Raw genomic sequence first — 17,478 nt, 5'->3', positions numbered from 1 at the left:
CATTACCATGCTGTTTTGGTTATGGTAGCCTTGTAGTATAGTTTGAAGTCAGGTAATGTGATGTCTCCAGCTTTGTTCCTTTTGCTTAGGATTGCCTTGGCTATTCAGGCTCTTTTTTGGTCCCATATGAATTTTAAAATAGTTTGGTTTTAGTTCTGTGAAGAATGTCATTGGTAGTTTGATAGGAATAGCACTGAATCTGAAGATTGCTTTGGGCAGTATAGCCATTGTAATGATACTGATTCTTCCTATCCATGAGCATGGGATGTTCTTCCCTTTGTTTGTGTCTTCTCTGATTTCTTTGAGCAGTGTTTTGTAGTTCTTACTGTAGAGATCTTTCACCTCCCTGGTTACATGTATTCCTAGATGTTTTATTCCTTTTTTGGCAGTTATGAATGGGATTGCCTTTCTGATTTGGCTTTCAGTTTGGCTGTTGGTGATGCATAGGAATGCTAGTGATTTTCGTACATTGATTTTGTATCCTGAAACTTTGCTGAAGTGTATCAGCTGAAGGAGCTTTTGGGCCAAGACTATGGGGTTTTCTAGATATAGAATCATGTCATCTGCAAACAGAGATAGCTTAACTTCTTCTCTTCCTATTTAGATGTTCTTTATTTCTTCCTCTTGCCTAATTGCTGTGGCTAGGACCTCCAATACTGTGTTGAATAGAAGTGGTGAGAGAGGGCACCCTTATCTTATGCCAGTTTTCAAGGAATGCGTCCAGTTTTGGCCCACAGTTGGCTGTGGATTTGTCATGGATGGCTCTTACTATTTTGAGGTATGTTCCTTTGATACTTCCTTTGATACCTAATTTATTGAGAATTTTTAACATGAGGAAATGTTAAATTTTATCAGAAGCCTTTTCTGGGTCTTTTGAGATAATCGTGGTTTCTGCCTTTAGCTCTGTTTTTGTGATGAATCACATTTATTGATTTGCATATGTTGAACCAGTCTTGTGTCCCGGGGATGCAGCCTACTTGATTGGCCTGAAGTTTTCTTTTTCTGTTGTGTCTCTGCCAAGTTTTGGTATCAAGATGATGCTGGCCTCATAGAATGAGGGTTGGGGAGGAGTCCCTCTTCCTCAATTTTATGGAATAGTTTCTGTAGGAATGGTACCAGCTCTTCTTTGTACATATGGTAAAATTCGACTGTGAATCCATCAGACCTCAGACTTTTTTTAGTTAGTCAGCAATTCATTACTGATTCAATCTCGGAACTCATTACTAGTCTGTTCAGGGAATCAATTTCTTCCTAGCTCAGTCTTGGGAGGGTGTATGCGTCTAGGAATGTATCCATCTCTTCTAGGTTTTCAACTTTTTGTGTATAGAGGTGTTCATAGTAGTTTCTTTTTTTTTTTTTTTTTTCCTGTAGAGTCAGTAGTAACATTTTCTTCTTCGTTTCTAGTTGTGTTTATTTGATCTTCTCTCTTTTCTTCTTTATTAGTCTAGCTAGTGGCCTATTTTATTAATTTTTTTTACAAAAAACCCACTCCTGGATTCATTGATCTTCTGAATGGTTTTCATGTCTCTGTTTTCCTCAGTTCAGCTCTGATTTCTATTACGTCTCATCTTCTGCTAACTTTGTGGTTGATTTGTTCATGCTTTTCTAATTCTTTAAGTTGTAAAGTTAGGTTGTTAATTTGAGGTTTTTTGGCTTTTTGATGTCAGCATTTAGTGCTATGAATTTCCCTCTTAACACTGCCTTAGCTGTGTCCCAGAGATTGTGATATGTTGTATCATTGTTCTTGTTATTTTCAAAGAACTTTTTTTTTTTTTTGAGGTGGAGTCTTGCTGTGTCACCCAGGCTGGAGTGCAGTGGCGTGATCTTGGCTGACTGCTGCCTCCACCTCCTGGGTTCAAGCGATTCTCCTGCCTCAGCCTCCTGAGTAGCTGGGATTACAGGCCCACACCACCCCTACGCCCAGCTAATCTTTGTATTTTTTTTAGTAGAGACAGGGTTTCACCATGTTGGCCAGGCTGGTCTCCAACTCCTAACCTCAAGTGATCTACCTGCCTCAGCCTCCCTAAGTGCTGGGATTACAGGCATGAGCCATCACGCCCAGCCCAAAGAACTTCTTGACTTCTGCCTTAATTTCATGTATTTACCCAAAAGTCATTCAGGAGCAAATTGTTTAATTTCCATGTAATTGCATGGTTTTGAGCGATACTCGGTCTTCTCTTTTTATGGTACTGTGGTCTGAGAGTGTGTTTGGTATGATTGTGGTTCTTTTACATTTGTTGAGGATTGTTTTATGTCCAATTATGAGGTCAATATTAGTGGTTGTGGCCAAGGGTCGTTTGCTTGTCTCCTGGGGGCTCCACCCCAGACAGATGCATGTTAGCAATCACTCAGAGCAATCAGCGGAGTTGGGGAGGGTCTAAGCTGTGGGCCTAGCAGGGAGGGTCTGTGCTGTGGGCCCAAGCCAGGGGTTCCCTTGGTGACAAGCAGTGGGGTGAGGGGCAGGGAGACCTGTGGGAGACAGACTAACTTCCTCTCCTTGGGTTGACTGCAGCTTGTTGGAGGTGTGGATAAGGTATTTAGGGTCTTTGCTCTTTCATTAATCCAAGGGTGACAAGGGCAGTTCCACTGCAGGGACAGTGGCAAAGAGGCTCTCAGCTACCGCTAGAGGCTCTGCGCTTGGAGTTGCCGAGTTGCCTCTGGCTTGATAGCTCTGGCTGGGGATGGCTAGGGGCCCAGGCCTGCCCGGTGAAGAGATATGGGAACAGGTACCCATGTAACAGTCTGGCCACTTTTCCATAGGGCTGCTGCAGTATGCTTAGGGCCCACTCCAGTCCCTAGTAGATTCTCATTTTCCAGTGCTTGGAGTTATCACCGGTGAAAGCACTTCTCTGGGCAGTGGGGTTTCCCCTGACTCTGTATTGCTCCCAGGTGGGCTGTTGTCCTGTTTTGCTTTTCTTCGTTCTCTGTCGGTCAGGTTGTTTCCTTGATTAGTCCCTATCCGACTAGGTTTCTGGATGTTTCAGTTGAAGGTGGTGTATTTACTCACCTCTTCTGTTCCTCTCCATGAGAGCCACGTACACTAGCTGCTTCTAATCGGCCATATTGGCCTCTCCCACATGGGAAATACGGGAAATGTCAAAAGATCAATCTGGGCTGGGCACAGTGGCTTATGCCTGTAATTCCAGCACTTTGGGAGGCTGAGGTGGGCAGACTGCTTGAGCTCAGGAGTTGGGGACCAGCCTAGGCAACATAGTGAAACCCTGTCTCTACAAAAAAATACAAAAATGAGCTGGATGTGGTGGTGTGCATCCGTAGTTCTAGCTATTTGGGGAGCTAAGGCAAGGGGATGGTTTCAGCCTGAAGGAATTGAGTCTGCAGTGAGCTGTGATCGTGCTATTGCACTCCAGCCTAAATGACAATGTGAGACCCTTTCTCAGAAAAGGAAAGACCAGTCTCTATTTTTAAAAATATGTGAAGCACAGAACAGTAAAGTGAATTCTACCAAAAAAATACTGTATTTGGAACTCACTATGACATAGGACTATATAACTTCTGATTACCAATATTTAAGAGGAAATGGTTTTTGTTCAAAAGTGATCTGAACTGTCCCAGTTAGATCAATCATGAATGCCTCTCAGAAGGGAACCAAAACAAGCTGATTTTTGAAGGCTTATTCTATAATAACAGTGGTCACATACTTTTAATTTAATTGGTGAGCTGCAACTAGTGCCTACAGATAACACATTAGACATTAATAGCTGAAAGTTAGTTCCCGAATAGGTATGTTTTTACTAATTTGCTTAAATACTAGTGAGCCAAACTGTTTCTTCAACTGATAGGTTACCATGAGTATGAAGCATTATTTTAAGGTACCTAACATTGTCCTTGTTTTTTTTTCCCAGTTGCTTTGGTGACTTCATTTCGGCTCGGTGTATACAACAGTCAATTGAGATTCATGTATACAGCAGTCAGTTGAGAGTCCAGTGAAAATTATTCTCCATATATAGCAGTACAGGTGTATGGAGCACTGCTGCTTTTATTTAAATTATTGCCCCCATGGCAATAATTTTCCTACTTTGTAGAATCTTGTGATTAGTAATTCTGTAATGTCATGTCATTTCATATGTAAATGGCTTATGTGAAATATGCGGTGGAGTTGGATTAGTCAAGAAGCAGGAATTGCCTTTATTTTAGGACCAGCCCCCAGGGATAACAATTAGAAAAACAAAGTGAAAACCTGACCCTTCAAGCCCTCCATACCTATTCCTATGTAAAAGCAATAAATAAAGTTTACCTTCAAGTCCAACTTATATGTAGTAGGGTTACAGACTCCCCTGCTATTTAAAGAGTAATTATGGGCTGGGCATGGTGGCTCACGACTGTAATCCCAGCACTTTCAGAGGCGGAGGCAGGCAGATCACTTGAAGTCAGGAGTTCGAGACCAGCCTGGCCAACATGGTGAAACCCTGTCTCTACTAAAAATACAAAAATTAGCCCGGCGTGGTGGCAGGCAGCTGTAATCCCAGCTACTCAGGAGACTGTGCCAGGAGAATCGCTTGAACCCTGGAGGCGGAGGTTGCAGTGAGCTGAGATCGAGTCACTGCATTCCATCCAGCCTGAGCGACAAAGTGAGATCCTGTCTCAAATAAATTAAATAAATAAATAAGTAAAGGGTAATCATCAACATGGTTTCTTGGTATTTGAAATTCATTTAAAAAGACTGATGTGTTTCTTTCCAAATTAAAGTTTAAAATGTAAATGTCTGATTGACATAGAACATTGATTAAAATTGCTGCAGTCAATGTAAAGTGACTCATATCTGATTTCAGTTTTGAGTAGGGAAGGGAAGGCAGTGAAAGAAGAACTCTACATCATTGAAGTGATAGATGACCCCCTTTGTGGAAGGCAGAGCACTCACACAAAAGATTAATGGCATGAAGATTACCATTCACTTCTCAGTTATGCATATGTTTAATTATTCTATTTATATATATTTGGCCACAAACCAAGTCTGAACAAATTAAAGAGAGCTGAAATTAAGTATCTTTTCTAATCACAATGGTATGAAACTAGACATCATTAATAGGAGAAATCTTGGAAATTTCGCAAATATGTGAAACTTAACCAATATGTTCCTGAACAACCAATGGATCAAAGGAGAAATCAAAAATATTTTGGGACAAATGAAAATGGAAACAAAATGCATTTTGTTTAAACAAGGAAGTAAAAGATCTATACAATGAAAACTATAAAACATTAATGAAACATTAATGAAAGAAACAAAGACACAAATAAATGGAAAGATATTCCGTGTTCATGAATTGAAAGAATATCATTAAAAGGTCCACACTACCCAAACCAGCCTTCAGATTTAATGCAATCTCTACCAAAATTCCAATGTCATTTTTTACAGAAATAGAAAAAAAAATCCTAAAATTCATATGGAACTACCAAAATCTCTGAATAGCCAAGGCAATCTTGAGCAAAAATAAAGCTAGAGGTATCACACTACCTAATTTTAAACTATATTACAGAGCTACGTGATGATTAAAATGGCATGGTGCACTGGCATTGACCAATGAAACAGAACAGAGAGCCCAGAAATGAGCTCACACATTTACAGTCAATTGATTTTCGACAGAGATGCCAGGAACACACAGTGGAATAAGGACAGTTCCTTCAATAAATATGTATTAGTAAAACTGGATATCCACATGCAGAGAATGAAATTGGACCTTTATCTCACACCATATGTGAAAATCAAATTAAAATAGATTTAAAACTTAAATGTAACACCTGAAACTAAAACAAATTAAAGAAAACAGGAAAATCTGAGGAATAACTTTTTTGGATTTCATCCCAAGAGCTCAGACTACAAAGCAAAAATAGATAAATGTGATTACATTTATCTAAAAAGCTTCTGAACAGCAAAGAAAACAAGAGTGGAGTGACAACCTCTGGATTGGGGAAAATATTTACAAGCCATACGTCTGATACGGGGATTAACATCCAAAATATATAAGGAACTCAAATCAATAACAAGAAAACAACCTGATTTAAACATAGGCAAAGGACCTGAATAGACATTTCTCAAAAGAGGACATACAAATGGCCAACAGACATGTGAAAAAATATTCAACATCACTAATCATCAGGGGAATGCAAATTAAAACCACAATGAGATTTCACCTCATACCTGTCAGAATGACTTATCAAAAAGATGAAATATACCGAGTGTGAAAGACAATGTACAGAAAAGGGAACCTTGTATACTGTGGTTGGAATGTAAATTAGACAGCCATTATGGAAAACTGTATGGATGTTTCTCAAAAACCTAAAAATAGAACTACCACATGATCCAGCAGTCCCACTTCTGGGTACATAACCTAAGAACTTGAAATCAGTATGTCAAAAAGATATATGCACTTCCATGTTCGTTGCAGCATTACTTACAAAAATAGCCAAGTTATGGAATCAATCTAAATGTCCACCAACATTTAGACTGGCAAATGGATAAGGAAAATATGGTACACATACACAATGGAATACCATCCAGCCTTCAGAAAGACAGGAATTCTGTTAATTGCAACAACATAGATGAACCTAGAGAACATTATGCTAAGTGAAGTAAGCCAGACACAGAAAGACAAATACCACATGACCTCACATATCTGTTGTCTAAAACAATCGAACGCATAGAAACAGAGTAGAATGGCAGTTAGCAGCAGCTAGGGGGTGGAGGGAATAGAGAGATGTTGGTCAAAGGGTACAAAGTTGCAATTAGGAGGAATAAATGATAAGTATTTAAGGTGATGGGTATGCTGATTACCTTGATTCAGTCATTCCACACTGTATACATATAACATTACTGTATATCCCCTTATTATATATTGTTGTAATTCATCAAAAGTAAATATTAAAAAATGAAACAGATTGGCACCATTTTCGGGGAGGGAGACTTCTTTTATTTGTTTGTTTTTGCAGCCTGGCCTTGTGGAGTGACAAACCTAGAGTAAAGCTAGGCTATGCAGTTGTCTGAATCTGGCAAAACCAAACTCCACATGAAGATGGCCATCATTTACTAAGGCTCCCGTATACCCAAGCGCCACTCCACCATATGATGATACTGCAAACAAAAATGTTCCACCATGCACCCTTTGGCAGCCTTTCTGTTGCTGGCACAGTCTTATACCTATATGCAATCCCTTCCTGCTGGAACACAGGCCTGCTTTTTCTATCTATATCTGCTTCTGGAAGTGACGGACCTCTGGTTAGCATCCTATTTATAGCAACCACTGCTGTATTTGAAGATAATTAAGTTCAACTCATTCTCTTGCTCTAAGCATTTTAGTCATATCTGTTGTTCTTCTATACACTGTCACCAATATCTCTACGTTATTCTCAGAATATGGAAACACTTAACTTGCTTTTTGAAAAAGATTCAGCATGATGTAGCCAGTGATCTCATTTATTAGAAAATATCAGGTGTTAGCTAGTTTTGGCATATCTCTTTCCTATAAATATTTCATATTCCTTTAGTATATTCTTTAAAGAGCAATTATAAACATTTATAAATTATAAATAGTATTTCATGGAGCATCAGCTGGTATCATTTGTTGATCCAAATTAAAGCCTTTCCAAACCTCATCATCTGGAGGAAAAATTGCATACCATGTGTACTGTTACATAACCATTTCCACAGTCAGAATTCTGTTGGACTGATCTGATTAAATAGCACAAGAGCAGAGAGATCTTTGCCAAGAATTTGTATAGGAAAAGCAGCATTTTCTGCCATTGCAAAGTATAAAATGCTATTTCAGGATCCATTATTGATGTATTCATTTGCCAGGCAAAACATGTGAGTGGATGGAGAGTTGAGAGACTGGGAGGGACCTTGAGAGGCCAGAGAGTAGAACTTGTATGATTCATCCAAGACAGATGGTTGTCTATTTCATTCTCAATAATCTTTAGGTAAATGGATTCTAAAATTCCTTCAGTAATCCTCCTGGCATCTAAATCACTTTTTAAAATGTAATTTTTAAACATTGTTTTCTGCTAACACTTATTAAAAAAAAAATGTCTTTTATACCATTAAGGGGAAAAATTACAAAGGATTGAAATAGCAGCATTGGTGGGGAGAGGGGTACAAAATCAAAGAGTGTAATTTAGGGCATCGTGTTGAAAAGGGCTGCTTTTTCTTTTACAGGTCATTATCCAGCTCAGGAAAACCTGATGTTCCTTGTTCTCTGTACATGAAGGAGCTACAAGGCTTCATTGCCAGAGTTATGAGTGACTACTTTAAACACTTTGAATGCTTGGATTTTGTCTTTGACAACACCGAGGCTATTGCCCAAAGAGCAATTGAACTTTTTATCCGCCATGCCAGTCTCATAAGACCTCTTGGTGAAGGTGGGAAAATGCGACTTGCTGCTGATTTTGCACAGGTACATTGATGAATTACTACAAAAGAAAAAATGTTTTGGCCTATTATCCGTTAAATGAATTAATTATCTATTAAATGAAATATTAATATTTCATTTAATGAATGAATTAAATGAAATTTAATACCTATTAAATGAAAGACTATGTTTTCATCAGTGTTTTTAAAGAGTTGCAGCACAAAGAAAAGTAAGCCCACTTAAGCATAAATGGTTAAAAAAAAAAAAAAAAAAGGAGAAGTTTAAAGTTACTTTTATACCAGGTATATTTTTCTTTGTATTTAACAAAATAATTATCCCTCTCTTTGGTATTTCAAGGTTAAGGTGAAATAACTCATTCCACAGGAAAGCAGCACTTCCCATTTTTACTTAATATGGGATTTTCTCACTATTATACTGTCACAATAGGTCAAACCTTGCTGGCCAATAATGTAGGCAATGAAATCATATTTCAAACAGTGAAAACAGACTGCTTGTTGCCCTGTCACTGTTTCAAGGCAGTTTTCCCATTCATTTAAATGCACAGTAGGCCAGGTAGACATGGAGTCTGATTATTTGTTCTCTCTCTATCAGGTAGAGTACAGTTCTTCTCTGTGGCTAGCCTTGAAATCATTTCAAGCTATCTGATGTGTGTGAGAGATAGAATGACATTAAAATAGCGAAATATTATCAGCTCTTATAGAAAGCATTTTCTTTGTCCTTTAGATAGATTTTTTAAAGCCTTTCAGTAGTATCAGAGGCAATGAAGAAAAACCCCAAATATGCTTTCATTAAAAGATTCAGAAACAAAGATGATTGTTATTTTTGTATAGCATACCAAGGGTAAAATATTTTATTTTATTTTATTTTATTTATTTATTTTTTTGAGACGGAGTCTTGCTCTGTCACCCAGGTTGGAGTGCAGTGGCACGATCTCGGCTCACTGCAACCTCCGCCTCCTGGGTTCGAGTGATTACTGTGCCTCAGCCTCCTCAGTAGCTGGAACTACAGGCATGCGCCACCACGCCTGGGTAATTTTTGTATTTTTAGTACCGACAGGGTTTAACCATGTTGGCCAAGCTGGTCTCAAACCCCTGACCTCGTGATCCACCCGCTTCGGCCTCCCAAAGTGTTGGGATTACAGATATGAGCCACCACGCCCAGCCGGGTAAAATCATTTTTAAGCCTTTCAAAGCTATTAGCTTTACTAGTCTAAATAGTTACTGAAATGAATTCTTCATAGCAGTTTGCCAGATCCTCCCTGCTTATAAAGATAAATGTTAATGTCAATATTTATTCTTGTGTGTATCTGGGAGTGTGTCTTGCTTCATTATTTCTGCATGGAGGAAAGGACTTGGACAGACTGCTTGTATCAGGTCAGTGGTTGTCAGGTGCTCACGCAGACTTGATACACTTTCAAAAAAGGAACAGGTAACACAAACCTAAACTTTCAAGAGCCTGGTTCATTGCAAATTAACTGATGCAGCAGTTAGTCATTTTCATTTCCAGATAACATTCCTGGGGCCATTAGACCATAGAAATGAACCTTCATTTGGAAAATATGCTTGTAGTAGCCACAGCATAAAAACAGAAATTAAATGTTACCGTTAATATGGCTCTTTTAACTTTTTACATTTTATGAACTTTATTCTTAGGCACCCGTACATTTTACTTTGTTTTACAGATACACTTAGCTTAAAGAAAATTATTTGTCAATAGTGTCTTATTTGTCCCTTACTGTGGTTTCAGATTACTTGTTAAAAATCTGGTGACGTACTAGAACCTCCTCTTATTTGTTTTAAAAAAAAAAAAGTGTAAACTATACTCAGATGGTCTCTGTTCTCCTCTTTCCCTTTCCTCCTTAATTTTGTTTTTCTTTTTGTTTCATCTTCTTTCCCTGGACTCTCTCCCCTACCAGCTTATTTGCATTCTGCTCCAGCTGGTTCTTGAGTCACTTTCCTGGAGGCAGCACTTCAAGTCCAATTAGAGTGGCAGCCGAGCAGGAGATGGCCAAGACGAGAGTGCTGTAGGAGAGAGGCTTGTTTTTGTTTTTTTATTTTAATATGTTCCCTTATGGGTCTTGAAAGATGGAAAGTATTGTCCTTTAACCCTTGCTGCTGCAGCTAACAGCTACTCAAAATGCATAGCATCCAGTGGCAGGGGTGAGCTTCCACCTTCCAAAAAACTGCATTATTCAAAATGTTATTTGGCATCGTTTTTTCTTAAGACATGTTGTTCAATAAGCCAAACTTTTCTGGGTCCCTTCCCTTAAGGTAAATTAAACCCATCAGTCATTATTACTAACGTATGCTCAAAAGCCTCTGTTTTCTGTTCTTTAAATATAGAAGAAGCATTAAAACACACAGCATTTACTCAGTGTTAAGCCCTGCAGTGACATTAGGTTGCGGCAGGCAGTGTGGTATTGAAAAGCAGATTCCTTTGGTCACCCCTGTACAGTGTGTCCCAGTTTCAAAACATCCTGGCACTCACCTTGGGGATGGCTCCAGTCCTGTGGATCATGGGTACAGCAAAGACAGGCGGAGGCACTATCATAATTAATCAGATCTATGATCAGTATCTGGCAAATACTGTTCTACTGTTATGTCATGATCTTCCCCACCCACTTTTTAAATTAAAACTTGAATTTCAAGGTTTTACTTCATTTGGTTTGGTTTCTTGCCACAGTTGCAATTATGTGTTGTACCTCAGCTTTCAGTATCACATTTGGTTGGAAGTGTTTTTCCGGTCAGTCAAAACATTTAAATAGCATTACCCTAACATTTATATTCATGACAGGCATCAACTGGGGACTAGAGGGCTTTTCAACTGCCTTATTATTGAAAGTTCTATCAATTCATATTCAAAACTAAAGCCATTGAGGTCACTGAAATAAAAAATACACAAATATTCCATGGGTTTAAAAACTGTTCTTGTGATAAAAGTGCCTGCAATTCTAGTGTAAATAACAAAAAGAGAAAGCTCAAGAAGGGACCTGTAGACCAGGTTTGGGAATACTGGTTATTTGCCATAAAGTCCAATTGCAAAGACAGATAATGACGTATTTTAAGGATTTCTTTAAGAATCCTAACTTCTCCTCACTGGCACCAGTGCAGGAAAGAGAAAGTAGTTGCAGGGTGCCATCTGGAGGGATCATGGTGAGGGAAGTACCTGACATCCAACCCCCTTAGGAATCCAGGTCATGGGCATGAGGTGGTTTCCTACAGGTAATTAATTCCCTGCTGTGCCCACATGGTCTCAGTGCCCACGCTGATCACACAGCAGTTTTGAAATCACTAAGCCTGTCCATAACACTGGGGTTCTGCTGATTCTGAATCTCTTGGGGTCTTGTCCACAGTGTCCTCTGAAGCACATACTCCCCCTCCACCCCTCAGTTTATTTTCTTACCTGAAGGAAAGAGTGGCTGTTGAAGTTGGTATTAAATTATTTAGTGGTACTTCTAGCAGTCTCTATTTATAGGTCTTCTGGTGCCCTTTAAGTATACATTTATATCTATTTCACTTTGTGCCTAAAAATATTAATTTAGAAAAGAAAACAAGACAATCAAAATTCTAATTTTTGTTCTAATTCCTATTGCCTTTTCTTCTCCTGAGCAATGTCAGGGCAGGAGTGCCCTAGGAATATCCAAAGAAGCCCTGTGGTTAACCAAATGTCTGTGGTAGAGAAGGAACAGCTATGTAATTAGTTCACCGTGCCTGCAGCTGACTGCTCATTCTCTCCAAACAGGGGCTGGAGAGAAGCAGTTGCACATGCCACTTTTGTATCCACTGCTAATGGCAGAGTCACCTCCTCTTAACTGAACACTCTTGCCCTTTAAAACGTAGCCTTTATTGTTTAATGGAATTCTGGAAGAAGAAAACGATTTACAATATCCTAGAGGTCCTTTATGGATAAAAAATTTATTTTAAACATTTAACATTTTGAAATTGTCCTATGGCATAGAAATCTTTTACATAATCATACATTTTACAGCAATTCAAGGTCATATTTTCTCATATCGTAACTTTTTCCTAGCCATTTATTTGTTTTAACATTTGGTCCTGCTCAAGTGCTAAGGCAAAGGTTGTCTTTGAAGACAGTGATTCCACTAGAGTAGTTGAGAAATTGACAAAAACAGTTCATGAAAAATATATAATTTCAGTATGTAAGAAACCATTATATATATAAAGTTAGGTATTTGAACAGAATTATATCAAAGATACAGTGATAATCACATTTTTCCTTTGTGCTCAGTGTAAAGTAAGTGACACATATGGAAAGAAACCAGAAATTCCTACCCAGTGAAGAAATGAAACAGGTTCCAAAGAACAGCCTGTCACCTACTATCTTTTGAGTTGGGCACACTGGCTTACAACTGTTCTGTTTTGCATTGTTGGCAAGAATCCTTTTTCTTCCTTAAATTTTTATTTTTATATTTATTTATGATTCTTCATTTTATAGAGTTTCCCAACCATGTAAAGTTTCCTTCTAGGACATACAGTATGCAATCCATGTCTTTAGTATGTTACAAGAGAAATTAACCTGGTTACTATTCATCCTCAAGACCATCCCAAGGAAGCTGCCTCCAACTCTCTCTTGACACTAAGGTCATAAGTTTGACATAGCATTTATCATTTTGCTCAATAACAATCATCATGTGTGTATGTATACATGTTTATATATGTATATGTGGACATATACACAAATACTTTTGATTTTGTTGATAATAATCATATTGTTTGAATAAATAAATATCTCCTTCTTTATTAAATTTGAGAATTTAGTGATAGCAAGACAGTCTAATCATCTAATCATCTTATCCCCATACCTAGCTTGTACCTAGCACTAAGGCAGTCAAAGTGTCTCTCAAATGAATGATCGATTGGGTCTCTATAGTGTACCCATGGCAAGGAGAATTTAAGCAATTTTTTGTAAGGGTGGCCAGCAGGACAGAAGCCTTATTACATCATATGTGCTTCTTGAAGAAAGGTGCTGTACTACCAGGGAGCAGCCTATTCTCAACCATTTTCTAAATCATTCTTTACCAGAGTGCTATTTATAGCAAGAGTGGAGAAGCAGTCTATCACCTGAGTAGCATATATGTGAAAAGTTTGCATATGCACTTGGTAGAAAAGAACAGGTAGCCTAATTAATGACAAGCAGAATTTCCAGTCAAAGGAGGAAAATAAAGAGAAGTGAAACCAAGATTTGCTAAATTCTCCAGTTAGGTAGCATATTAATTTATTAATAATTGAAAAGAGAAAAATTTTTAAACAGTGATAATAATTGCTGACAATTAACAGCACTTTTTATATGCTCTGCACATAAAGCTTTGTGGAATTATCTTTTAATTTGCATTATTCTGTTAAGTAGATACTATTATCTTCATTTTATAGATGAGAGACCTGAGACTTAAAGAGATTAAATAACTTGTCCAGGGTCACAAACTAGTAACTAGTATCAGCATTTGGAATGCTGATATAGATGTGCTACTAAAAGCTCCAGAGTTAGTCCTTTTAATTACTTGAGCCACACTAACTGATAAAAATTGTCATCATTTATATTGGATGTAAAAAGACTTGTAATGCCTGAAGTATAGGCATGCAGTCTTGAAAATTTTCCTTTTCCTTATTTTTCAATGGATAAATGATCTAAACTTTTTCCTTTTATATAACAAAAATGGTTTGTTTTTTTTTTTTATTTTCATGAAGGAATTGTCCCATCTTGGGCCCTCTTAGTAAATAAATGCAAAAATTATGTAAGTGCTTGCCTTTTAATAAATTTAGTTGGCTTTCACAACTTGCCTTACAGTCCAGATAAAATTAGGTTTACTGCAAGCTACAACTTTCTGTGATCCAGGTCTGTCCCATATTCCCCTAATGATTCCAACATTAAAACAATGGAGTATCTTTTAATATTTCAGATGGAGTTGGCTGTGGGTCCATTCTGTAGACGAGTATCTGATTTAGGAAAGTCCTATCGAATGCTGAGATCATTCAGGTAAGACCGAATTCTTTGTTCATACATTCATATCCTCCAGGCAAATAAATCCTTTCTTTCTGTGCGGGTCGAACATCATAAAATTGCCAGTATTCAACCATTTTTGATCTACAACAATGGCAGTTTCATGATTTCATCTTAGAAAGTATTCAAATCGGAAACTCACATAGAAATTTATGCAATGACTAATAAATTAGAGGGTATGTGTATTTTCTTAGTCACAGTTCACAAGATTAAGCTGGTAAATTACGCTTTTAAGAAAAGAGGATTTTTTTTTTTATTTTTAGCTTCTCATTCTTACAGAAGGGTAATACTAGGCAATTCATAATTATATAGACATCTTTTTCTGAAATGTTCATTTGTTCATTTATCATTTTTAACCCAGTCTACTTCTAGCAGGTCATAAGTTACATTCCAGTATATGGATATGATAAAAACTTTTGAATGAAGTATTAAAAGAATCAAGTTCATGGCCGAGCACAGTGGCTCATGCCTGTAATCCCAGCACTTTGGGAGGCTGAGGCGGGCGGATCACCAGAGGTCAGGAGATCGAGACCATCCTGGCCAACATGGTGAAACTCTGTCTCCACTAAAAATACAAAAATTAGCTGGACGTGGTGGTGCGCGACTGTAGTTCCAGCTACTGGGGAGACTGAGGCAGGAGAATCGCTTGAACCCGGGAGTCGGAGGTTGCAGTGAGCCGAGATCACGCCAGCCTGGCAACAGAGCGAGACTCTGTCTCCAAAAAAACCAAAAAAAAACCCAAAAAAAACAGAAGATTCTAGTTCAATGATGAAGTACAGAGAATGACTATAAATGTAATAGGTAACTTAGCCTAATGCAGTGGAGCACAAAATTTCGTATTAGGTGGAGAAATCACTTTACAAAGATACACAAGAGTTGATTCATATTCACGATCTAACAGAATACCAGTATAATAGAAAGAAAAGTCCTTGTCAGTGCTGAACACTTAGATTTTTTTCAACTCAGATTTTAAGAAACATTTAATAACATTGAATAATGACTGGGGTCTTTACTAGCTGATTTTTAAAAGATAAGGAGATGTTATTCATATGGCTGTTTATTCAATAAACCAGAACTTTGTAAGTTTTTTACATCATAGCACACACACAGGAAGATATTTTCTTTTGTTTTGTTTTTTGAGATGGAGTCTTGCTCTGTCACCAGGCTGGAGTGCAGTGGCACGATCTCGGCTCACTGCAACCTCCACCTCCCAGGTTCAAGCAATTCTCCTGTCTCTGCCTCCTGAGTAGCAGGGATTACAGGAACACGCCGCCACACCCAGCTAATTTTTGTATTTTTAGTATAGACGGAGTTTACCATGTTGGCCATCAGGATGGTCTCGTTTTCCTGACCTCGTGATTCATCTGCCTCTGCCTCCTAAAGTGCTGGGATTACAGGCGTGAGCCTCTGTGTCTGGCCGAAGAAGATATTTTCATTTAAAAAGGTGGCCAACCCTGAGAGCTGAGGGGATCAACATAATATTTTGTGACCATAGCATACCAGATGGGAGACCTTTATATAAACTGTCCATAATATCCAAGAGCATAATGGTTGAAGATTTCTCTATAAGGATAAGATAAGAGAGTACAGGTATGCAGCTTTCTAAAAACCAACTCAGTACTGGAAACTCGAGGATCAATAAACAGTATGTCCTTTAAATGATCACTTTGCTCTCTTATGTCATCTAACTTTGGTAGTAGAAACTTCTGGTGGAGTATAAGAAATATAAGAATCCAATATTGTTGATTGAGAGGGGAGCCTTATATTTTACCTCAACAGTTTGTAATTAGCACAGGCCTTTTTTTTTTTTTTTTTTTTTTTTTTTTAAATGGCAACACAAGAGTCAGGATTTTATTTTTTCTGAAATGAAAGATCACTGCCCATCTGTACAGAGTTGGGTTTTAGGAAAACTTAAAGTGAGTTCGCAAATGCTTTCAGATACCTTCTTTGAATCAGCTCAGATCTTTTTAAAACTGTTTAAGTATTTTGTTGAAGCTATAGAGTTCTGCATGGGTGAGTTGAAGGATGATGAGGTACTGAGGTTGCCAATCTATTGGTCATCTGTCTGTACCATAAAAGTAACTTTACTAAAACCCCTGTACAGTCATTTACTCCGAGTAAGATGGTGACACAGCAATCCTAGCTGGGTAATAAAATGTTGCCCTGGCTGGCTGAGTCAGTTAACATACTGGAGGATATTAACCATCTAGTTATTGAAAAAGGTATGAGAAAAGCTGTGATTTGGCATTGCTGTATGAAGATTTGGCTTTTTTTTTTTTTTTTTTTTTTGAGACAGGTTGCCATTCTGTCACCCAGGCTAGAGTGCAGTGGTGCGATCTCCATCTCAGCTTACTGCAACCTCCACCTTCCATGCCCAAGTGATCATCCCACCTCAGCCTCCTGAGTAACTGGGACTACAGGTGTGCACCACTATGCCGAGCTAATTTTTATATTTTTTGTAGAAACGGGGTTTCTACAAAACTAGGAGTTGCCCAGCCTGGTCTTGAATTTCTGAGCTCAATCTATCTGCCCGCCTCAGCCCCCCAAACTGCTGGGATTAAGTGTGACAGGTATAAGCCACCATACCTGGCCTAGGCTATTATTTTTTATAGCCCCATTCCCATGTTTAGTTGTTTATTGCATGTGCATGTATAAAATAATGCTAATTCAGCCTGGCCAACATGGTGAAACACCATCTCTACCAAAACGTATAAAAATTTGCCAGGCATGGCAGCACACGCCTGTAGTCCCGCTACTCGGGAGGCTGAGGTGGGAGAATCGTTTTAACCCAGGAGGCAGAGGTTGCAGTGAGCCGAGATTGTGCCACTGCACTCCAGCCTGGGCGACAGAGTGAGATCCTGTACCACCCACCGCCCCTGCCAAAAAAAATAGTGCTAAGTGTCCTGTTTGCTGAGGCAGGATGGCCTTCATGTAAGTACTCTTAAAGTTGTGTCACAGTATGGAGGTAAAAGGTCTGAGGATAAGTTTCACTTAAGACATCTATTTTAAACCATTTAAGATGGGAATTTTCTGCCAACCCTTTCCAATTCTCACATGAGAAAAAGAATCTCTAAAGGAA

At 38.4% G+C, this 17,478-nt stretch overlaps 1 protein-coding gene across 1 annotated transcript in view; it reads left to right on the top strand.

Annotated features, from left to right (window-relative positions):
• COG5 (component of oligomeric golgi complex 5) overlaps nucleotides 1-17,478 on the top strand; it is a 370,641-nt gene that overhangs the window by 328,188 nt on the left and 24,975 nt on the right. Inside the window, exons 18-19 of the mRNA XM_073009243.1 lie at nucleotides 8,168-8,405; nucleotides 14,299-14,375. Of these exons, the coding sequence (XP_072865344.1) occupies nucleotides 8,168-8,405; nucleotides 14,299-14,375 (315 nt within the window). The remainder of the gene's footprint in view (nucleotides 1-8,167; nucleotides 8,406-14,298; nucleotides 14,376-17,478) is intronic.

Source organism: Chlorocebus sabaeus, chromosome 21 (genome assembly GCF_047675955.1).
Source record: "Chlorocebus sabaeus isolate Y175 chromosome 21, mChlSab1.0.hap1, whole genome shotgun sequence".
Taxonomy (NCBI): domain Eukaryota; kingdom Metazoa; phylum Chordata; class Mammalia; order Primates; family Cercopithecidae; genus Chlorocebus; species Chlorocebus sabaeus.
The sequence above is the reverse complement of the archived record's forward strand: the minus strand, read 5'-3'. Positions and strand labels throughout refer to the sequence as shown.